Source organism: Mytilus edulis, chromosome 3, assembly GCF_963676685.1.
Source record: "Mytilus edulis chromosome 3, xbMytEdul2.2, whole genome shotgun sequence".
Taxonomy (NCBI): domain Eukaryota; kingdom Metazoa; phylum Mollusca; class Bivalvia; order Mytilida; family Mytilidae; genus Mytilus; species Mytilus edulis.
The window spans coordinates 78696537-78721949 of record NC_092346.1 but is presented as its reverse complement, the minus strand read 5'-3'; the positions used below and the strand labels follow the sequence as shown (position 1 = coordinate 78721949).

Genomic DNA, 25413 nt, shown 5'->3' with positions numbered 1-25413 from the left:
ATCTAATGTGAGTTTTCGTTAACAGTATTTCCTTGTTTGTTGTTGAAATTTATCAAGACAGGGCCGTAACTACATGGAGGCAAATGAGGCAAATGCCTCATATTGGAAATTTCAAAAAAATTGTAATAAAAGCTTGTCTTCATATCCAGGGCCGTAACTACATGGAGGCAAATGAGGCAAATGCCTCATATTGGAAATTTCAAAAAAATTGTAACAAAAGCTTGTCTTCATATCAAACTGTTTTCACGGCAATTGTCTTGCAAGAAGCAATTTTTCTTCACTCTCTAATGTCGCCCTTACAGGTTTTTCGTTATCCATGTTTCTATTTTACTTTTAGTTTTCAGTATTGATGGTCTATTGTTTGTGTCATATCTGTACTCAGGTTTGTCTTTTGTTCCTTTATTGTCCTACTTAATGACTAGTCTGAGTGATGACTTTCATTTATAAACGTGTCACACTGTGTAATGTTGTAAATTATATGTCCATTGATGTCCAGGCATTATGCGAGAAAATATTTGAAGAATATACGATGCTACTGGACACAGAAAAAAATGGTCGTTTCTGCATGCATACCTGTCAACTGACCCGTATTCTGCGGGTGTCACCCGAGATTTTCACAATTCTGAGGGATCACCTGGGACACCCGCCGGGTCATTAAATAACCCGGGAATTCTGAAAAATGACCCTTTTTCACCCGGATTTCTTAGGACTTGAGATTGATTTCATAAGTGATATTTCTTTGAAATACCGGCAGCATGGAGAATTGAACTTGATATCAAATAATACAAAACTGTCTTTTTTTGTATATAATAAAACAACAGGCGCTTGGGTATATCATACAGATTTTTTTTTGTTTTTTTTTTTGGATTAAAATATTCAATTTTCTATATTCATAATACATAACTATCACTTCTGTGCATATCTCACCTAGTTTTGAGTGATTTAAACGACTCAGAGAAGATACCAATTTTTTTCTTAGTACGGATTGTAAAATTAGGTATTTTCTCTGAGTCGTTTAAATCACTCGAAACTGAGATATGCATTCAAGGTTTAAAGGAGTAGGTCCGGTAAGGGCCGATTTTGGCCTCAAATTTCAGGTTCATCTAATGAAAGTTTTTGAACACTTTTTAAACACTAAAGTGTCTATTTCAATTGATTCGATTTGTTTATGCGAAAGATTTTAACTGATTTAGTCATTAAAAACGCTCTGATTCAAGCTTAAATATGAAAAATCTATCAAATATGCAAAAAAAAGTCACTTTTCAGATAGTTTTTGTCAAAAATGAAAGTGGCCGCATCCGTGTTCATCCTCAACCTTTATATATGTTTTGTATTATTATTAAATACAACTTACATTTCAATATTATGAATGAACACAAATGCGGCCACTTTCATTTTAGACGAAAATCGTCTAAAAATTAACCAAAATGCTAAAATTTTGAAGATTTCAGTAATTTAGCATGACTAAATGATGCTAGAACGCGATATTTGTGCATTGTATTGTCAAAAACAGCTCATATTTATGCAGCAGAAGCATTTTACTTTCCAAAATATAGGTGAAAGATTACATTTTCACGATTTTCTAAAACTGCTATATTTTGGGGCCAAAAAGGGCTCTTACTGAACCTACTCCTTTGCATTAAGTTGTGTCCAGACCCTTTAACAGAAAATAAAGGAATATGAAGTACATGTGCACGTGCACGGGAGCTAATCGCACACAATGTCAATGTATAGACAAAAATACAAATGACCAATGGTCAAAGTTTTTATTTATTCCTGATCTTCATCTTGCTAGTTACTGGGAAGGGGGGGGGGGGTGTCTTCAATAATGAAAGAATCACAAATACCGTAAAACAAAATCAATATGGTCCCTAGTCTCGATTTCAGCAGGACTAGTACTTAAAGTATATTACTGCACTGTCACTATATTTAAATCTAGTCATTAAAAAAATCACAAGACAAGAACAGACAGACAGATCAGTATTAATGATTATGAGAATTACGATTTTTGCTGTATCCTACATATCGATCTTTTAATGTTTTCCCTAAAACCTTAAAGTCTTAAATAACAATGAATCTATGATTTTGCTTCGAGACCAGAATATTGTCGAAAAAACAGCTAAAAATTATTTGCGTTTCTATGTAAGAAAGAGTCCCGCAAACGCTCAGAATGCACTATTTTGCGTTATTTTTCTCAAGCTTTTGGGGGCATTGAGCGCCCCCCCCCCTCCATTACCCATCGACAAAAAATTTTCCTCGCTACGCTCGCCGAATATATTTGCCTCACTATTACAAAAGGCTAGTTACGGCCCTGCAAGATGGTTATTTTGCTCATATTAAGGGCATACGATACAGTTTTGATCCTGTATTTACAGTTTGATGAAAATTTCCATATAGGCTATTTTTTGCCTGATTAAAGCAAATATGTTATAAAAAATATACCTCCATGTGCTACTTTTTGAGTTAAATGAGGTCGAACTTTTGTATATTTGCTCAAAATTCGGATTTGTGGCCGTATTTTTGCTTTCGAATGAAAGCCGTAACTTTTTTGTTTCAAAAGATAAATACAAATTGTTTTTTGTTAAATAATTTGTAATTTCCGTATTTTAAAAGTATTCTAAAAATTTATGCATTTTTTACTCAGAAATAACTCATATTTATGAAATGGTCATGAATTGAGAAAAAAACGTCATTTTTTGTATATTTATTAAAATTAAAAAAATTGCACTATTTACAGTTTTGTAAAACTTGGTCCACATAATCTCCCTGGAAAATGAAACAAAATGTCGTTTTAAAAAATAGGGGTCCATGCACTCGTTTTCAAATTAAATCAGTTTGAATGATAAAAATCAGTCGAAAAAAGCATCTTTTCCCGATATGTCACAGTTTGACGTCGAGAAAAAAACATTTTACGTTAGCAACGTCATTACCTCCCCTGTAACTGTATCGTATGCCCTTAAGGAGTAAAGTTATGGTTCTATTTTCCAGCATCAATTTCATTCTTGGTAATATTCCAACGATGATGATGCTTTAGTTTACTCTTTGTCTTGTCCTGATTATTTCTAAGTATGAATATTCTTGTTTGACTCCCTTTTTCATTTGGTTTCACTGACAATCAATGGTGTTGAGGTTAATGTAATTCCACTTTTAAATGAAGCAGTGATTAAAGCTAAACATTGACATTGTCTGTTCCTGTGTAGGCAGATTGACTCACTTTTTGTTGGGGCTTTTATATGGCCGCAAACAAAATTGCATCGTATAATGGTATCATGTCGTCTGAGTCGTCCAAAGACACATTTAGTTTCTGGACAATAACTTTAGATTTAGTGAATGGATCTCTATAAATTTTTACCAGAAGCTTTGATACCACTAAATGAAGGTTGGGATTGATTTTGGGGGTTATGATCCCAATAGTTTGGGAATTAGGGGCCAAAAAGGGGGCCCAAAATTAACATTTTTGTAGTTTTCAAACAACAACTTGTTTTTAAGTGTATGAATCTCTCTGAAATTATACTACAAGTTTCCATACCATGAAGGGAAGGTTAGTAATGACTTTGAGGGGTTATGGCTCAAAAAGTTTTGGAATTAGGGGCAAAAAAAGGAGGGAAACTAGGTTTTTCTGGTCAATGAACAATTTAAACAATTTAAAAGAATTGAAGGGAGGTAATTCAAAAACAGTTAACATACAATTTTTGGTATGTTCGGAATTACCTCCCTTACACTACTTGTAAATAATGTTTAAAGAAATATCGGGTTTTGGACTTATAAAAAAGGGAGGTGGTAGTAGTTTTCAATTTTTTCCCCAAATTTCTTAAATACCAAATTTTTGAAAAGTTTGAAGAAGAAATCTTTAATTGCACAATATTGCATAATAGATTTGTAAGATCTTGACATTTATTTTGTGTCAGAAACTCATATTATGTCAAGAATTTGATCACAATCCAAATTCAGAGCTGTATCAAGCTTGAATGTTGTGTCCATACTTGCCCAACTGTTCAGGGTTAGACCTCTGTGGTCGTATAAAGCTGCACCCTGCGGAGCACCTGGTTATATTTTGTGAGGGCGATCTTCTGGTCTTGATAACAGATTGATAATTTTTCTTTATGATAAAATGTTTAAATTTTTGCTTATTGATGACGCATTTTGTATCCATTACAACTAATTTCTTTGTTATAGTTGTTTTTGTAAGGGTTCAAGTTTCAGAATGCATTCAACCTCAAAAATATCTTTTATTAAATTTAGTTGGATTTTTTTTTAATTTAATGATGAATTGACAATCACTAATGGTATATATGTCATCCTTTTTACCTCAAGCTTCACTGATGAGTTGAAACTTTTTTGTTTTTTTTAACAATCTGTCTCGACAATGTATTAACTTGCATATATTCGGAGTGAGCCAAGGGAGGCTATCTTTCTGTTTTGCAGTTTTATGCGGGATATGATAAGTTACACTCTGGTTAAGCCTGGATTTGAACAGTAACCCAAGTTCCTCCGCTTTACTCTCATTTGCAACGTAATTATTACTTGACCCTCTGATGAGTTTCATTCATTTTCTTTTTGCTTTCCTATAGAAGGGGTATATTCTTGGTTTTTGCTTTCCTATAAAAAGGGTATATTCTTGGATTTGTTTTTCTTGACATAGGCTTGGTGTCTATTTCACTGAAGACAATATCATGGTATGACACCCCAGGTATTACTTTGGTACTAGTGAAGCGTGACAGATTGTTTCTGATCACTAAGTCCTATGTATTGGGATCTCTTGTTGGTTCCTCTGCCAGTTGTACAAGGCCATTGTCGTATATGATGTAACCAAATTTGTAGTGGTTTTTTTGTTGTTAGTACAGTCTGGTTTTAGAGGAGTTTTAATAAACAGTTCCAACCTGGAAGGCTGAAAGTCACCACTAACTACTATGAGGGCATTTTTTGTTGCACTTACCCTTTCTAGACTAAGCCATAGTTCTTCAAAGCTTTCTTCATTTGCTGTTTTGGGGTTGTAACGTGATGCAAGATACATAATTGTATCTTTGTTCCCAGCTAGGTTTATTTAGGCATGTAGGGTCAATACACAGTCTACTAGACAAAATAAGGAAGTACAGTCAACTGTTGAAAATTGGGAAATTTGTTCTCAAATTTTAATTTTATGATAGAATAATACTTACGTAATTGGAAATTACATTAGGATTATCTCCCCCTAATTAGTATTCACACCGCCGATCGCGCTTTAAAATATCAATAAAGCGCTCAGGTATATCGACTCCCACCACGCATGCGTGATTCCCCAGTCTCTCTCGGCGAAAAGTGTTCACCAAAAAAGATTCAAAAGGGGAGGTGGGTGGGAGCCAATTACGTAAGTATTATTCTATCATAAAATTAAAATTTGAGAACAAATTTCCCAATTTTATATTAATTCATAATACTTACGTAATTGGAAATTACATTAGGAGATTTCTAAGCTATCCACAGCTGAAGAATCTTTCTGTACTTTGTATACTGTATTTTCTTCACATCAGTTCAGATATAAATAACACAACACTATACAGTTAAAATTTTTTCTTCCATTTTCTATAAATTTTTCTCCTTTTTTTTTTTTTCTTTTTTCAGAATTTTCTTCCATATATATACAAAATTCTTATTTACACAGAATTTAAAACTTCAACATCTATGTGACGTAAATAAAAACGAGTAAAGGTTGATTCCTTTGTCCAGTCTGCTGTGTCCATAATAGACTTCACAGATGCGCCGTTAAAAAGTGCCCAAGATGGGCCCAAGGCTCTTGTAGAATGAGCACGAAATTTTTTGTCTTTTTCATTGTAAGCACATTTAATTGCATTAACAATCCAAGACGAAATAGTCTGTGATGTAACCGGTTTATGCGGTTCAATAAAAGATAAAAACAACTTGTTCTCAAACTCACTGTCAGAGTTTCTAAAAGGTGCAGTTTTCTTCAAATAATAATAAATAGAACGCTTCGGATCTAATAATTTATCTGATTGATAAGACGGAATAAAAATCTTGCTGCCAAAATGTTTTGGTCTATCCTGTTTTGATAGTCCATGACGAACAAAAGTCACTCCTTTCTTCTGCACAACAATCGACTCTTCTCCAATACACAAAGATTGTAAGTCACTGCATCTCCTGAAAGAAGTAATTGCAATTAAAAATGCAGTTTTCCAAGAAATAAACTTCAAATGAGCATGTTTCATTGGTTCAAAAGGTGCTTGTTTTAATTTTTTTAAAACTAAGGGTAAGTCCCATTCAGGTAAAAGCACTACTTTTGGAGGTCTCGAGTTAAAAACACCCTTTATAAGACGAGTTATATAAGGATGTTGTCCTACTGGAATTTTCCCAATTGGAGCTAGGAATGAGGATAACATAGATCTATAACCAGCTATGGTTCTATACTGAAGACCTTCTGAGAATAAATATGTCAAAAACTCAGCCGCCTCCGTCAAAGAGGCACTATAGGGATCAATTTCCCGTCTACTACACCAGCTATTGAATTTTCGAAATTTGACAGAGTAATCTTTTTGAGTCCCAGAGCGCCATGAGGCTCTGAGTAATTTTCTAGTTTCTTTAGAAAAACCTTTCTCTTTAAACTGTTTGTCGATAAAAACCATGCAGTCAGATTGAATACTGCTGGATTTGGATGAAATATGTTTGTTTTTGGCTGGTGTAATAGATCCTCCCTGACTGGCAGGCTCCTTGGATAATCTATTATGTACTTCAGAAGATTTGTGTACCAATGTCTGCGCGGCCAATGTGGGGCTATTAGAATTAACTGACAATTGTACTTTGTCATGTGTTGAAGTATTTTTGGTATTAGACAAATTGGAGGGTAAGCATATGCATACATGTTGTTCCAAGGAATTGTTAGAGCATCTATTGCATAAGCCTGAGGGTCTGGGTTCCAGGAGCAATAGATCTGTGTTTGTCGATTTTTCGCAGAGGCGAAAAGATCTATGTGAGGTGTCTCCCAAATCTGAAACATTGCATGTGTTATCTCTTTGTTTAATGACCATTCCGTTGGTTGAATTTTTACCCTGCTTAAATGGTCTGCTAGAATGTTCTTTTTTCCTGCAATGTGTGCAGCTTTCAGAAAAATTTGATTTTCTAGCGCTAATTGCCAAAGTTTCCAAGTTCTCATACACAGCTGAGGAGAACGAGTGCCTCCTTGTTTGTTTATGTAACGAACAACGGTTGAATTGTCTGACCGAATAAGAACATTTTTGTTTATCAAATTTGGGAGAAAATGTTTTACAGTTAGAAAAACTGCCTCCATTTCTAAAGAATTTATGTGGAGAAGTTTTTCTTCTACTGACCATGTACCCTGAACTATGAGACTGTTGTTGATGTGACCTCCGTACCCTGAATTTGATGCGTCTGTTGTTACTGTTATTGACGTTTCCCAAGGTGTTATTGATCTGCCTATGACCAAATTTTCTATTTTTAACCACCATCTGAGGTGACCTTTTAGATGTTTTGAAAAAGGAATTTTTATTCCTAGATTTTGACAAACTGGTTTCCAATGATAAAGGAGGTGTAACTGAATTGGTCTCATAAAGAGTCTTGCATTTGGAATTAATTCTATGCATGAAGCCATAATACCTAATAATTGTAGAAAATCTCTTGCTGTTGCTTGATTTTGCTTGTTTAAGATAAGTTCTACTGCAGAAAGGAGTTTTGACACCCTTTCTGATGTAGGACGAACCATTCCCTCTTTTAGAGAAAACAGTGCTCCTATGTATGTTATTGATTGTGTTGGAATTAGGCTTGACTTTTCTAGATTTACTACAAATCCTAAATTTGTTAGGAGTTTTAGCGTTTTCTCTCGATCTGAAATCAGCATTTTTTTGGTCTGATTTAGCAAAAACCAATCGTCTAGATAAGTTGCTAGACGAATATTTTGGGCTCGTAAATGAGCTGCCACTACAGAACACACTTTTGTGAAAATTCGTGGTGCTGATGTTGGACCGAAGCACAGCACCCGAAATTGGTAACACTGATTGTTGACACAAAATCTTAGATACTTTTTGTGTGTTTCGTGAATTGGTATGTGAAAATAAGCATCTTTCAGATCTAGAGAAATTGCCCAATCTCCTTTTTGTACTAAGTTTAAGACACTGTTTAGAGAATCCATTTTGAAGTGTTTTTTCTGGAGACACTTGTTCAGAGGTTTTAAATTTATGACAGGTCTCAAATCGCCTGTCTTTTTTGGTACTAGAAAAAACGTACTGTAAAAACCGTAGTTTTTTTCTTTTACAGGTACATTTTCTATAGCGTTTTTTCCAAAAAGTTGATCTATTTCTGTTAACAGAATAGGTAAATCTTTCGCAGGAACATTTGTTTTCTTTATTCCTGTTTGTGGGATTTTCCCCGAAAATTCCAATTTGTAACCCTCTTTTATTATTTTTAAAACCCAACTGTCGTTTGTTATTTTTGCCCAATTTTGCCAAAAAAGTTTTAAACGACCTCCTACAGGTATCTCTGGATTCTGACATAAAATATTTACCTGCTTTTTGTAGTCATTTAGATCTACCATTGCCACGAAAAGAACCTTTCTTTTCACCATCAGCCTCTTTTCTACCAGAACCAAAGCGTCTGAAATTAGGTTTAAATCCACCTTTGTTTTCACTAGGTTTAGCTGCTACCTTAGGAATACGAAAATTGGAAAAGTCATTTTTAGCTACTTTAGGACCATTAGTGTCTTGGCTAGTATGAATGATAGCACTCTTCCTCTTAAAACTTGAAGTTGAGGTAGCTGATTTACGAGTTAACTCTGGTAGTAAATCTTTGATTTGTTTGTTTGTCTCTGAACGATTTTTCAGTTTCTCTTCAAAATCTTTCCCAAGAACACCATCACTTGACAATTTAAGAGATAAAAACTTATCATTAAGCTCAGTTATGTCCTCTAGACCTGTATCTAACAAAGTAGCTTTCCTACGGATCAGATGATGAAATGCACCTGTTCTAGCTGTTTGATCCATAGATTTCACTGACATGGCAAAAATGTCTTTGACCATTTGTACAAGTAAATCAATATTTGGTTCAGAATCATTGAGTTTTTCCATTAATGAACCCAAGGCTTGTTGCATGTATGCCGTTATAATCAAACCCATTCTAGCTGCTGACTGACCTTTGAAAGCCATATTTTCAAAAATTTTCTCGGGTTTAGAAAAAAGTTTATTATGAGCTTTACCAGCATTAGGACCATGTCGTTTACACAGTAAAGTTTGAGTAATGTCATCTAGTTTTGGTAAGTTAAGAATATCAGCTGATTTATCACTCACTGGAAAACTAGCCCTATATTCCTCTTTATAAGTTGACAATAATAAAGGATTATCACAGTGCCATGATTGATTCAAAATATTAATCTGACTTTGATCCAGAACAATACCAGCTTCAGATTTGTCTGGTTTAGTTTTGGCATCTTCACCAAAAATGTCACCAAGGATATCTCTACTGACATTTTCAGTATCAAGAGAGTCCTTATCAACTACCGAATATCTCTGAAAACGGTTGTGTGTACTGTTTTTCACAGAAGAATGTTGGGATTCATTGTCAGAATCTAAATCTAAATCAAGACCCCTTCTTTCGTCTCTATCTGGTTGAAGGGAAATTGCATCATCAATGTCATTATCATGATTTGCAACACTAGCATGTCTGAGAGAATTTTGCCCACCTGACGTGGCAATGTCCCTCGAGTCCTGAGAAATGTTCTGCCCACCTGAAGTGGCAATTTCTCTGTCCGTTTCTATTTGTCCACCTGAAGTGACAGTTTGAGAAACGAACTTCTCGAAAAGAGGTAGAAAAATGTCCATTCGAGAATTCACCGAATTAACAGTCTCTTTGACACTAGAAATTTCTGCCCTCAATTCATTTTCTATGTTTACAGACAAACCTGTTGTTGACATTGTCTCCGGTTCCTCTGATACTTCTTTAGCACACGTGCTGCTAGCTTTACGAGACTTACTTGTCGTCTTTTTACGACTTCCGGTCTGTTTACCTGACGATTTCTCGTTTTTATTATCAGAGCGAGACGGAGTAGCTTTAGGAGAATTTGCTTCTTCACTTGCCGAAATAATGGCCGTAATGAAAGCTTCTGCCATGTTGACAATGAAAAGCGTCTATCTCAAAAACTTAAAATTAAACTATGAAAATACACGATATATAAATCAAAAAAGTTACATTTCCGTGAGGAAAAAATAAAGCGTGTGAACACTTTTCGCCGAAGAAGAAGACTGGGGAATCACGCATGCGTGGTGGGAGTCGATATACCTGAGCGCTTTATTGATATTTTAAAGCGCGATCGGCGGTGTGAATACTAATTAGGGGGAGATAATCCTAATGTAATTTCCAATTACGTAAGTATTATGAATTAATATAAAATTAAAACTCAATTTCAATACAAGTATGACACATAAGTTTATGTTACTACAGTCTACACCTGTACATAGAGGCAACAATAGTTTAACTAGCAAGAGTCCAAACAACATCTACAAGCCAACCTATATTTTTTCAAACTTATGTAGATTGTAATATAACCTAATATTCTTTGGATACTGGGTCCAACATAATATGATTCCTTGATGATATATATAAGTAGTAAATCTATGTCACTTCGGATGACTGTACATTTTACCTATTATTTCAAGTTTAAACGTCTGATAAGTTATAAATAGTCTGGCCTACTATTTTGCTGTTCTAATTTATAAACCCGTTAAAAGCAAATTCACATTTTCTGTTGAGATGGAGTCCGAAAAAGAACAATGCAAGGTGGAATATACGCATCTGGGAAAATCTGGACTAAAAGTATCAAACATATGTCTTGGTGCAATGACTTTTGGCAAGTTGGAAGAAAGTCCTATGGCGGTATGTATTTTAAATATATAAATGAATTTGGTTCTGATCAATGACAACAAAGCAGTATGCAAAAATGACCTTACCATGTAATGAGGGTACACCTGATGTTATTAAAAACCATATATATGCATAATATAAAACGTATTTTTAAAGACCATGGGTTCAAAAGGGAGGAAACCATGTCAACTGACGAAAGTTGGAGAATTGTCTCATTGGAACTCATATCTATTTGTGTACATAGAACACGATATAGGATTCTAATGGGATTTATTAACACTATATTTGAAAGCTATAGCAAATGCAATTTTTGTTCAGATCGTCACATTTCACCATTTTTAAGGCCAGTTCGGATGTGTCATTTGTAGAACCAAGGAATTTTTTTTAATACTAAGTTTTAAATCGTAAGCGATCAGTAAAGAATGAAAAACAAAACGCTCTCCATGCACGATTCACCGGAACCGATCTGATCTGCATGGTATTTATACATCCTGACAGTCCAAATTTTAGTATAGGTCGGACGAGGAAAGTGCAAGTGCCATATATCCTATTTCGATACCCAAATTTATTTTCAAGTCACAGCATCTATATGTCAAACCTTTATTTATTGATATTTTGTTATATCTGCTGGTATTAGCAAAATTACTTGTTGTTTGCTTGATGTTCGACAGCAATTATGTTATACCTTTCAAGACGATTCCATTTATTTGAAAAATACTAAGCACAGACACATGTACTTTAACACATTTACGATTTGTTTGAGATTTTGTAGTTTCTTTGTCGAATATTTGTTAGGTCTATGAGCTTCTGTCATTTCTTGATTTTTATTGATATTATTATTAAGTTGATAAAACTCATACGAAAGGTAGATTTTTAGCTCACCTGGCCCAAAGGGCCAAGTGAGCTTTTCCCATCACTTGGCGTCCGGCGTCCGTCGTCGTCGTCGTCGTTAACTTTTACAAAAATCTTCTCTGAAACTACTGGGCCAAATTTAACCAAACTTGGCCACAATCATCATTAAGGTATCTAGTTTAGAAAATGTGTGGCGTGACCCGGCCAACCAACCAAGATGGCCGCCATGGCTAAAATAGAACATAGGGGTAAAATGCAGTTTTTGGCTTATAACTCAAAAACCAAAGCATTTAGAGCAAATTTGATAGGAAATGAAATTGTTTATTAGGTGAAGATCTGTCTGCACTTCAATTTTAAGATGAATCAGATAATTGATTGTTAAGTTGCTGCTCCTGAATTGGTAATTTTAAGGACATTTGGCCGTTTTTTTGTTATTATTTTGAATATTATTATAGTTAGGGATAAACTGTAAACAGCAATAATGTACAGCAAAGTTAGACCTAAAAATAAGTTAACGTGACCAAAATGGTCAATTGACCCCCTTAGGAGTTATTGCCCTTTATAGTCAATTTTTAACAATTTTCATAAAATTTGTAAATTTTCACTGAAACTACTGGGCCAAGTTCATTAAAGATAGAGATAATTGTAAGCAGCAAGAATGTTTAGTAAAGTAAGATCTACAAACACATCACCATCACCAAAACACAATTTTATTGCCCTTTATAGTCAATTTTTAACAATTTTCATAAAATTTGTAAATTTTCACTTGAATTTTCACTGAAACTACTGGGCCAAGTTCATTAAAGATAGAGATAATTGTAAGCAGCAAGAATGTTTAGTAAAGTAAGATCTACAAACACATCACCATCACCAAAACACAATTTTGTCATGTGTCTGTTTAATATTCACATACACCAAGGTGAGCGACACAGGCTCTTTAGAGCCTCTAGTTTTTATTTTAGGAAGCAAAAAGTTCGAAGATTAAGCAGTGTTTCACGATTTAATGTGAACAAATGCAAAAAGACTTACTATATGCATGATCTTAGTAACTGTATTTCGCAGCGAATCATTCTCGCAGAAAAATGTCCATATTGATCTGCAGTGGCGTTCAAGCATGTATATTTGTATGTTTTAGATTTTTTCATGCCCAACACAGGCAGACGAAGAAAAGGCTCATGGTATAATGGACCGTTTTGTGGAGCTTGGTGGTAACTTCATCGACACAGCAAATATTTACTGTAGGGGACAATCGGAACACATTGTAGGAACATGGCTTAAAAAGTAAAGAATGGCATACTTATTATGTCGTTATGAAAAGTATCGTGTACCATGGTTCAGTTATTTATGTTCTCCGTTTTAAAATAACATAATTACACAATAATAAACAAATGAACTTACTCTCAGACAAAACAACATTGTCCTATATCACATACATTATTGATCGGCAACAAGACTCGAAACAAAACTTTATATAAAATGGCGACTAAGGACATTTGGTAGTATCTTAGATATAAACAATTTAAAGTTTAACATATATTGTAGAATGTTGACTATATGCTGACATTTTGGTACTTTTATGCACAGTAGGTAAATGGGGCATTAAGTGTAACCCTTGACTTTCCATCCGTCTTTCCATCTATCTGTCCGTCCCAGACAGAGTTCGAATTTGGGAAGTGAGTCACTTTCGGTTCTAGAGTTATGCGCCTTTATAACCAAAACTTGGAAAATTGCATATGTATTTGTTTCCGCAATCTAACTTAATTTTTGCTTTTCCAAATTTTATGAAACTCATATACAAAGCTGATTACCATACCTAGCAAACAGACTTAGAATTTTGGCAGTGAATCACTTACTGTTCCAGAATTATGCCCCATTATAACTTAAAAAATTGAAATTGAAATTGAAAATCGTTTCCGCACTCTAAGTTTTACTCAGCCAAGTTTGATAAAACTCTCACACATTGTTAAAACCATGACTAGTACTCACAGACAGAATTCGAATATGGGTAGTGAATCAAATACGGTTCTAGAAGACTACCCCTTTATAAATTGGGTTCGTTTTTACACTCTATCTTAAGTTAGAACATACTCACCCTTTCTCGTCCAATGAAAAGTCAGTTTTTTGCCTACTAATTTTCATAGTACATGGTTTTCCATGCACTATGAAATGCTTTACATGAATGACTTTTCATTGTCAGTTAATTATGAAAGTGAACTCTTAATAGCTGCACTAACGAAGTGTACAATCCCCTATGGCATTTCCCTTGGGATTAAAGATGAAAGAGCAAAGATTAAAATAGAAACATCTTGAATTTCATGCATTTTCTTATGGTACACATATATAGAATACACAAAAAAAATAATTGGAAAGGATAAATAAAATGATATTTTTTTAATTCATATACCTTACATTTGAGGGAATTGTTTTCTTTCTCTTTCAAAAAACACAATGCCAGACTGCTGATATATAAAGCAAAGGATTGTTTTCGGAGAAACACAATACATTTAAATTTATCAATAAAAAGTAAGCATTTAACGTTGAATGATCTCAATTCAAATATTCATACAGAGAGTTTTATATTTATAAAATAAAAAAAAATTCAGAAAGGGGATTATATAACACTGTGTTGCTTTTTAAAATAAAAATAATCTAAAGATATATAGGTATTATATTTTACCTGAAGCAGAAGAAAAACAATTTATCCTTCACAAACTATGTCAGTGCTATTTCATTTCATCCATTGAAATGATCATTACCTATGTTTTATATTTAGTTCATTATAAAAAGTGAACTCTTATTTAGGTTTGAATATTACAATGGGAAAGGATAGTTTTGTAAGGTCACTCGAAAGTGTGAATATGTGCTAAATTGGTCAGACAATACTTGGTCATGTTTTATGAAGATTTAAGCCCTCGGCTTCGCCTTGGGCTTAAATCTTCATAAAACATGACCAAGTTCGCCGAGGGCTTAAATCTTCATAAAACATGACCAAGTATTGTCTAACCTATAATTTTCCTCATTTAAATTTTATGAAACTATTACGCAATGCTAAAACCATAAAAAGCAGACAGAGTTCGAATTCGGGTAGTGATTCACTTATGCCCGCGTCACACTGTGCCGATTTTTATATACGATGGACACCCGAATGCGAAAATTGTAAGTTCGTACGAAGTTGGTCCCGATCTCGTTAAAATACCAAAAAGTGACCGAAGCAAGTACGATGAATAACGAAGTCTATACGATGGTGCCGAAATTATATACGATAGCAAAAGATGGACATACGAAGGTTAACCGAAGACGGGTATTTAAGCTTCATATCTCAGCCGAAGCCTACACGATGGATCACGAAGGCTACACGATGGATTACGAAGGCTACACGATGGATTACGATGATGGCGCGATGGCCATACGATGTCTAAAAGATACGAACAGAATTTCGATAACATATCGTTTCTGTACAAGTATGCCATGCATGGCGGGAAATCGATCTTTTTGTCTAATTCTTATAAAACTTAGTTTATTATCCCCTCGCCTATATACTACATGTAAGTTGCGTGTAGATAAAATTGTTATGGACACTCTAGAACCAAAATGCTCAAAACTTGGTATGGTGTTACTCGTTAAGAATATCTTAAGCGCTATTGACTTTAAAGTTCAAAGGTCAAGGTCATAGTGGCAGTTGTAATACAAGGCAATATCACCCTTGTGGACACTCTAAAACCAATATGCTTCAAAAGATTTTAACCACATTTGGTATATTGTTCCTCCTTGTAATGATCTGACATTTTTTTACGTTCAAGGCCAAAGGTCAAGGTCATGCAGATGGACTTGTGTGTTTTCTCCTTGAAATAGCATAATACACAGGATATTGGTTGCTCATTTTTTTACCTGCTGGTTCTAAAGACAATATTAAAGGTTTTTCCAGTTACTGAATGCTTTGGTTGATTTCTAAAACGAGTTTATGTATCAAATATGCATATTCAATTTACCATTTTCTGCATGTGTCATATACACATATAGTGTCCATATTTTTCCCCAATATGTTACATACGAGGGGATGCCACGCTCGGCATTGCCTTGTTTGAACTGTAAAATGTGTGCACTAGTCTGAATAATCACCCATAATTATGCCCATGTTTACTGATCTATCTTAAAGGTAAGTTAATGGGTTCGTTGATCCCTTTTATTCAAAAAGAGCTCTTTCCAGGAGAATATCATAATAATATAGACAAAAGGAAGGATGTGGGGAAAGCAACAAATGCGGCAAAATATAACATATAAAAAAAAATGGTTATGGAGTAAACATTCATGTGACAACAAATCAGACGATACATAAAAAATCAGAATAATGAAGAAAAAGTTGGTTTCCCTATATACGTGTACCTGCAGTGTTGGTGTACGAGGCGCGTTTATGATTTTCATTATATTACTTGATATGAAAAATTGACAAAAAATAATATTTTACTTGTAAAAGTAAATCCTGAGCCTGTAATAGCTGCTCTTCTTGTTCCATTTGAATTAATAGAAACAACGCTTTCGCCTTTCTTGTTCTCATAGAATCATATGATATGAGCTCCATGTTTTGTGAAAGTCTTTTTTAACTGTCGTATTAGACTGAACAGTGCATATCGCGCATGGCAGTTCAAATGTATTTTAGCGCGAAAATTAACTTACATTTAGCTGGATTTATTGCCGTCGTAGTTCCATCTTGTCGCCTTCGTACTTTTATTCGATGGCAACACGACGGGATTACGAGGACTTCACGAAGTCGTGTTGCCATCGTAAGACCTTCAGGTATCTTCGTGATTCATTCGTGTAGACATCGTAATGTCAAAACTCCCCGATGGAAACGATGGAAACACGAATGCAATACGATGTGCAAAAATGCATTCCCGGTGACATTACGATGGTGAGGATGGTGATACGAACTCAATACGAACCCTCAACATCGGACGCACCTTCGGGGATTTTTTAACATGTTAAAAAATTTAGAACCCTTCCCGAAGTTGTCTCCGAAGGCTAGAAAAAGTTGCCTATGGTTCTACGATGGTTAAAGATGGCACTACGAATAGCCCGATCTGGATACGATCAGTCCCGATTTTGACAATTTCCATTATCGTGTTGCCATCGGCGTAAAAATCGGGACAGTGTGACGCGGGCATTACGATTCTTTAGAGTTATGCTCATTTATAACTTCGAAAATAGTAATTTATTTCGTGTCTGCACTCTGAACGTTAATTAGTTTGACTAAGGCCAAGAACAACAACACGCAGACAGAGTTCAAATTCGGTTGTGAGTCATTTACTATTCTAGAATTATGCCCCTTTCCGATCTTGGAATATTGAAAAGTGTGAACGGGGACAATCGCGACCTCAGACACATTCTTCTTTTATTTTCATTTTTGTGTGTGTCGTAAGGTTGCTATCGCATTGACGGAAACCTTACAACTACTTTAGGAACGATTTAGTCCAAAAGAAATATTTTAAAGATTTTATTTGCTTCAAGCATATATGAATCGAAAAATTGAAATAGCATTTCGCTAATAGCAATAATTATTTGATTTACAGTTTAAAATACTTCAGAATTCAAATATGTTCTGCTGCAGGATTTTAAGTCGACCATTGAAAGTCTGAAGCAATTATCTTAAGTGATAAAAAAAATGTAATACAAATATGTCATGAAATTCATACTAAATTGTTTTTATCATTTTATTTAAGGAAGTCCAGGGACAATGTTGTTGTGGCGACGAAATGTCGTTTCTCTATGTCGACGGAGCCAAACGACCAGGGACTCAGTAGACGACACATTATCAAATGTTGTGAAGACAGTCTTGAACGTTTGCAGACAAACTATATAGATCTTTATCAGGTATAAGGCATTGATTGTTAACTTAACTTATTCACATAACACATATAAAGCATACCATAACTTGCGTTTGGCATATGATTTTTTTCTTTTTTTCATTTTCTTCTTTTCCTTCTTTGGTGTTGGCCAACGCAACATTTTTAACTTTTAGATATCAGACATGATTACATATTGCCAAACACCTCTTTTTTCTTCTTCAAGTTGCAAACTTGAGCTAATGTTAAGAATAGACATGGAATTTATTGAATCTGCATGAGGTCAACAATTTCTGTGGATTTGTTGATGTTTTGAAAAAAATATATATATTTGTAAACATTGTAGACAGTCCCACCTCAAACACAATCTAAGCTCAACTTAACTGGATCTCAAAATATACCCAATATTGAACTAACGTCAAGTATCGCGCGTCTGTTTACAGTAGATATGTGCTTAAGCTAGATAAACTTTTGAAGGCTTATTCATGGTAATGTTTATTTTGACTGAATCTGTTACATGTTTCATTCGTTTCGCGTCCAAAGGTTGAATTAATGTCTCAGACGAATTAGACTAGTTTTTGGCAAAGCGAACATTTTTGATATTAGAATATTGTTGAATTAAATTTTTCAAAGGACCTTTATATAAATCTTAAGTGAACACTATCTGTATCAATATAAAACATTGTACGTGATTTTGTAGATTGTTTGAACGGTATGATTTATTTAATGTAGTTTGCATGTTGTGAGTCAGCAGTTCCACTTAGGCTCTATGCAGTGTGGATTAAGGGCAGGTGCGCGAGTCCCCTTAATTAAACACAAATATATTGCAACATGATTATCGAATAATTCTGCGCCTCTAGTGTTCATTGTCCTCTCAACGTAATGTAGTGATCGATTATGAGTGAAGTACAGCTACTAGAATAGTATTACATGAAAATTAAAAAAAATATATTTCAAACATTCTGGTTAAAATTCTCGTAGTCTCACTCACAGGCACTTGTCTGTATAAAGGTTAAAAAAAAAATCAGAGACGAAGTACAGGTGGCCTCTTTTCCCCAACTTCCGATGCAAGAGCTGCGTCCTTTGTTTTTTATGTTGTATTTCAAGTTCATATATAATTGCTCATTTTACTCTCTATTGATTTAATGAGTAGACACATATGTGGGACGATGCTACACCAATTGAAGAAACACTCAGGACTCTTGATGATCTGGTCAGGTGTGGAAAGATTCGATATCTTGGAGTTTCAAATTTGCTGGGATGGCAAACACAGAAAGTTGTTGATTATAGCAAGTTTATGGGATTGACGGGTTTTATAAGCATGCAGGTATGTACATAGCAAATATCAATTATATTTCAAACATAGCAAATAAGTTTGTTCAATACTTGATGTATGCTTCAAGTCGCAAAGATACGTATTAAAGGAGGCGATTGTACATAACATGCGGTCACATTTTATGTAAACCTTGAAAATATACTCGAGAAATTTAAAACACAAAAACAATCCTGCATGGCTCTTCATGTTGTCGTCTGTTTATGTGGTTCATAAGTGTTTCTCGTTTTTCGTTGTTATATAGATTAGACCGTTGGTTTTCCAGTTTGAATGGTTTTACACTAGTAATTTTTGGGGCCCTTTATAGCTTGCTGTTCGGTGTGAGCCAAAGCTCCATGTTGAAGGCCGTACTTTGACCTGTAATGGTTTTCTTTTATAAATTGTTACTTGGATGGAGAGTTGTCTCATTGGCACTCGTACCACATCTTCCTATATCTATCTTCATGTTGTGTTTGAGCTAGGAAATTTAAAATGGTAGTGTACTCTACAAGCAATAATTGAAAATCGCATACGATATACATGTTTTCAATTTACGTCGTCAAATGTACGCATATTTCCAAAATTCATAACCATACAAAATGAAAACTAGTTCGTTACAAAATTTGACAAAAAGAATTCTCTCATTTAAGACAGAAATAAAAGTTAGGTTGCAACTCCGTTTTACAAAATTTACACGAAAATGTGTTTGATTGTTTTGCTTAGGTCTTTTTGTTTTGAAGGTTTCCAGCCGCTTTACCTTTTTGTTTAATACAAAAAATGTCTTTCTATATCATGCGCCTGCTGAGGTTTATAACATGAGCCTGGTGAGGTCTATAACATGCGCCTGATGAGGTTGAATGGCACATTTTTATCATCTACATTCCAAAACTTTTTTTTCTCAAGAAATTTACAATCAAACAATTTATGACTATTTCTCCTCTCCACGCACAATCGGGTGAATGGTCGAGATGTGCCTTAAACTCTTATTGCTATCAGTTCTATGAGATGGGTAGATGTGTACCTCAATTAAGACGAGATAAATGAAACTGGGAATTTTAGGACTTTGATGGGAATGTACTTCAGCTGTCAAATTGCTATGACATTAGGAGTAAGAAATATTATTTAGATTAGGTTAATCGCCCCAAAAGAAAACTATAAGATGCATGTTTTTCTCTGAAATTTATTTGGTCTACAAGAATAGTATGAAATTCATATTACATGCGAAATTTTGTAACATGTTTGATTTTTGTTTTTTTGTATTTTTTCAGCAACAATACAACTTGTTAGTTCGACATCCGGAATTGGAAGAATTCCAAGTCTGTAAGAACGAAGGACTTGGTGTTTTACCATGGAGCCCTTTAAGAAGGTATTTATATATTAATTTATATGTTGATGAAATAGTGAGTTTTTGTTAAATATAAAAAAGTGTTTATTTAAAAGTTTGGGAACTTAGTCATTTATAGACTGCTCTAATCTGCATGTATATGTTGTATCAATCGCGCCAGTTTTAAGATTTTACTACTAAACGTCTCGTTGGAGTCCATATATTTCAAATTACCGCCTAATTCAACTATATAAACGTCATAGATAACAAGAACTGGGTCAGGATCCCTAATAGACCTTGCGATGACGTAATTAAAAAACAATATTAGTCCGCCATACAATTGTGGATGCTGTGATTTTAAAAATGGACATAAATGAACAATAAGAACTGTTTTATAGAGCTGATGTGATGAGAAAAGAAATATGTAGATTTGACCTGAAATAAATTATTAGAAAGGACAATTTTTTTATTGAGTTTTATGATCAAAATTTTGGGATTATTTCATGTGGAGAGTGACATTTTTCACCATCTTCCGGGGTCCAGCAATTTGCGAAAAAAGTAATCTCACTTGCCACCCCGAAAATTTAACCAGACATGTATAAATGTATCAGCTTCGATATGAGCCATCATACATGTTCAAGTAAACGATATGGACTGAGCAACGGAGGAAAACGTTACCATTACCGCCTATGTAGAATTAATTAAAAATGTTGACCCAACTATCAGTTTAAAAAAGATATCCGACGTATTTAAATTTGAGTATATGTTTAAAACTATCATTTCGATAACCTTCAGAAGCACAATGACTTAATGATGCAGGACCTCTTTAATTAAATCTTCAGTATTCTCGGTCCTCGTATCTTTCTGTTTACATTCACCAAAACCACGCGGAAATCTCACATGCGTAGGTGCGTTCTAAAAGTCATGTACGTTCGTACAACAAAGTTTATATTAAAAATTATATAATTGTCCCGAATAAACAGCTGTCATGGATGCAAGAGCTATTGGAGAAACAATTATTTTAATTAAATATAAATCTTTGTAAGATCTAGTTCAAATATTTATAGTTTTTCACTAGCTTTCCATCACGATATAATTAACGAGACGTTTTTTTCAAACACAACCAAATCACCCACCATGACAGCATTTTGTCCAATCACAGAAAGGATTTTCGAGCATGCGTATTCTGTTGCCATAGTTAAGCGTCCTTAAGTTCAAAGGGCACAAACCGAAACTATACCGACTACGTCGGAAAAATGTTGCTTCACAGCACAGGCACTCGTCTCAGATTTTTTTCCCCTTTATGCCTTTATATGTTATATTAGGGTATATAGGAATTTTTTTTCTGAGACAAGTGCCTGTGCTTCACAGGTATTCATTTACCTTCAAATCGGAAGCAGAGTAAAAAAAAACAGGCGCGAATGAAAATAAGGAAAGATACGTACAAACGTTTTGTTTCCAAACATGGAACACATAATAATATATTAATTTTGTCTTAAAGTGGTATGCTCACTGGAAAATACAAACGAGATGAAAAGATGGACCCAAAGAGTGGCCGTTTAGGTTATGATTTTGAAAAGAATTCCCAGGCTTCCTATTGGACGAAATATGCTAAGGACACTTACTGGGATATTATGGCAGTTGTAGAAAAAGTAGCAAAGACAAACGGTAAACACATTTACCTTATTGTTATTTTATTCCCATTTAAAATTAGTTTAATTCTTTATAAAGCAATGTATTATTGATTGTTTTTTTTTATTGATTTCATATAAAAAAAGAAATATCTGGCTTTCAGTACTCTTTTGTTTCGAGCTACATAATTACGATTAACATTACAATCAAACAATTCAATATATAACAAAATTGGAAATATTAAAAATGTCATAAAATATAGGAAAACATACTGTAATATATGCTCACTAGACAACCAGCAATCTAAGGGCATACGATACGGTTACAGGGGAGGTAATGACGTTGCTAACGTAAATTGTAATTTCACGACGTCAAACTATGACTTATCGGGAAAAGATGCAGTTTTCGGCTGATTTTTATCATTCAAACTTATTTAACTTGAAAACGAGTTCATGGACCCCTCTTTTTTAAAATGCCATTTGGTTTGATTACGCGAGAAGATTATGTGTGCCAATTTTCATGAAAACGTAAATAGTGCAATTTTTTTAAATTTGATAAATATACAGCAAAAAATTATGTTTTTTTTCTACATTCATTTACATTTGATATAATAAATATGAGTTATTTATGAATAAAAAAATGTATAAACTTTTAGAATACTGATAACATACAGAAATTACAAATTATTTAACAAAAAACAATTTGTGTTTATCTTTTAAAACAAAAAAGTTATGGCTTTCTTTCGAAAGCGAAAATACGGCCACAAATCCGAATTTTGAGCAAATATAAAACATTTCGACCTCATTTTATTAAAAAAGTAGCACATGAAAGTATATTTTTTATTACATATTTAATTTAATAAGTTAAAAAATAGCCTATATGGAAATTTTCATCAAACTGTAAATACGGGATCAAAACTGTATCGTATGCCCTTAAGAGACAACCGGGTGGTACATCATGATGCCATTTTGATTTCCATCTGAAAATGGCAAGATATGAACTCCTACAAAAACAAAATGAAGAATAAAACAAAACATCATTTATTGTATTTTCTTAATTCAGGTAAAACAGCGGCACAGATAGCGTTGCGATGGCTGTTGCAGAAAGACGTCGTATCATCTGTAATAATCGGTGCCACATCAATTAAACAGTTAGAGGAAAATATGTCTGTAGGAACTGGCTGGAGCATTTCTAAAGAAGATGTAGGTTTAATTTTTTTTATGCAAAGTCGGTACCATAGGTTCCAAATAAAAATAAAGAAATAATGGTATGTCTAGTTAGAAATCAGAATAATAAACAAAAGTCCCACCCAGCTGTACACATATACTGGCCTGTACATGCTTGTTGTTCAAATATAAGAATAAGAAGATGTGACATGATTGCCAATAAGACAACTGCCCACCAGAGACCAATAGGCATAGAAGTTAACAGCTTTAGGTCAAATTCTAAGCATATACTGGTGTCTATAGTTCTTCAAAGCATTACTGGTATGTACACATTGTTACTTGGATGAAGAGTTGTCTCATTGGCACTCATACCACATCTTCTTATTTATACATATATCATATATTTATGTCACAGAGACAATTACTTGTAATAAGTACTAGTATCATGTATAGACCAGTATATGCTTTGAAGAACTAGCTTGTAAAAAAGTTAACAATTATAGGTCAAAGTACGACCTTCAACACGGGAAGCATTGGCTCACACCGAACAGCAAGCTATAAAAGCACCCAAAATGACTTTTAAACAACCGGACAAAAACACGTAGTTGTAATGCTTTAAAGTTATCAGAAACCATTTGAAAGATATGGCAGCATAAACATAACATGACATGTATGTTCATCAATACTAACAAGATAATTAAGTAAAACATTTTTTGTGAAAATTGTTAATTTTATATCCTCTCTTTATTCATACGCTAGTACTGTGCAAATTAACAATAACAAACTTGAATAATATAAGAGATGGTAAAGGGATAAATACGGAGGCGTACAGGCGAAATTAACCCAAAAAAAATACTTTAATTTTGTGAAGTTCGGATACTGGATGCATCGTGTTCAAATAGATTATGTAATATAAAATGTTCTAGTGAATTTGAATCATATGATATCAATCAATACTTAAATCGTGAGATTTTATTTTAAAATGTAAATTCAAGGCTCATGAAAATTAATTTCTGTTTTCAGATGGAGACATTAGATGAAGCTTCAAAACCAGAAAGTGCGAGCAGTTACCCGTATGAAATGTCGAGGTTGGGAAATACATCACGTGTAAACAAATTTATTCTAAAACCAGTCGTCGCAAATCTCTTATAAAACTGAGATGTTTCTTAAGGTTTACGTGATCGTAGTTTCTAGCTGCGTGCTGATTTACGTGTGTGTATCCACGACTAACCTCATGTTTGTGAGATATTTGAAAGACGAGAAATGATTGAATATGATTTATGTTATAGTCATTGATTAACATAGTTTCCTTTGTATAAAAAGACTGTGTATACTTTAACATGTTAAACAAACAATTTGTACATTTTAATAAAATAATGTCGCTTTTCTTCCGCCATTTCCAGTTTGTTTACCGTTATGGAATATACGTTTCACAGATGATAGCGGATATGTTCTTTATGTCGTTACTACAATCCCGTCCCCTTTTCCGGACGACTGCCAAGACATTTTCCTGTTGAGATGTTACAATCAATCCATAGAGCAAGCATCACAGATGATTTACATTTATCATTGGGTACATGGCAATGTTCTAAGCGACACGTACATGCAGGTCGTAAATTAATTTGTTGAATGAAACCAAACAATCTAACTTCTAATCGGTGCCGTAGAATAACGGAATTTTGAGCAATGCTTTCTTGGCATGTAAAACTTATAAAACCCAGTGATAGAAATCATAGAAAAAACAAGGTGCAGTAGGAAATATTTTACGTTTATTTTGGAAACAGAGAGAGTATCCCCGGCACCCTTTGCAAAAACAAATACTGTGGATTCATTTATTTTCGTGGGTACCAATTTTCGTGGATTAAGAAAAACTTGCATATTCGTGGATATTTAATTTCGTGGTTTTGCTGAAGTCTGCATACAAACCTATAGAAAAATTATCATTCGTTGAATATTTAATTTCGTGGTTTGACTGTGCCCACGAAATCCACGAAAATTGGTATCCAACGAATAATAATGAATCCACAGTATCTTCTTTTTCTTGTGCCTTCAGACTATTGCCTTCTGACTTCATGTTTTTATTAGAAGGATATTTGGCCTGAATATTACGTTTTGTATCTTAGTTTCACTTTCTATATTCGGTATTGTAAAGTAATATAAGCCCCACGTTGTAAAAATCATATGATGCAGAAATATATAATCTTGAAGAAGTGATATTTCTTTCTTTTCAAGCGGGGACTCCAATTAAGCAGCAACATGCATGTGTATTACGGCACTGTAAATTTTCTATTTAAATAAAGAAAGCTGCCAATCCTGTACATGAATAGATTGTTTAGAAACCAAAGTTTTAATTTTAATCAGATTGGAAAGCCTAATTAAAGGGGCAAAAGAAGGAAGCAAAAGAAGGGTTCCACAGGGAATGTTTTTATC

General features: G+C 34.1%; 4 protein-coding genes across 4 annotated transcripts in view; 1 reads left to right on the top strand and 3 right to left on the bottom strand.

The window, feature by feature from the left end:
- The window catches only part of LOC139517536 (arylacetamide deacetylase-like), a 572982-nt gene that overhangs the window by 127695 nt on the left and 419874 nt on the right, over nt 1-25413 (bottom strand). The window lies entirely within an intron of this gene.
- Nucleotides 5634-7592, bottom strand: LOC139515442 (uncharacterized). The gene has a single exon (XM_071305011.1). The coding sequence runs from the start codon at nt 7590-7592 to the stop codon at nt 5634-5636; it is 1959 nt and encodes a 652-aa protein (XP_071161112.1).
- Nucleotides 6006-10231, bottom strand: LOC139517524 (uncharacterized). Its single transcript, XM_071308692.1, has 2 exons — nt 8510-10231; nt 6006-6135 (listed from the first exon to the last, which is right to left on the bottom strand). The coding sequence occupies exon 1, from the start codon at nt 10104-10106 to the stop codon at nt 8523-8525; it is 1584 nt and encodes a 527-aa protein (XP_071164793.1). The 5' UTR covers nt 10107-10231; the 3' UTR covers nt 6006-6135; nt 8510-8522.
- Nucleotides 10648-24373, top strand: LOC139517525 (1-deoxyxylulose-5-phosphate synthase YajO-like). Its single transcript, XM_071308693.1, has 8 exons — nt 10648-10869; nt 12845-12990; nt 17427-17577; nt 18703-18876; nt 20130-20227; nt 21687-21853; nt 22880-23019; nt 24007-24373. The coding sequence occupies exons 1-8, from the start codon at nt 10747-10749 to the stop codon at nt 24133-24135; spliced, it is 1128 nt and encodes a 375-aa protein (XP_071164794.1). The 5' UTR covers nt 10648-10746; the 3' UTR covers nt 24136-24373.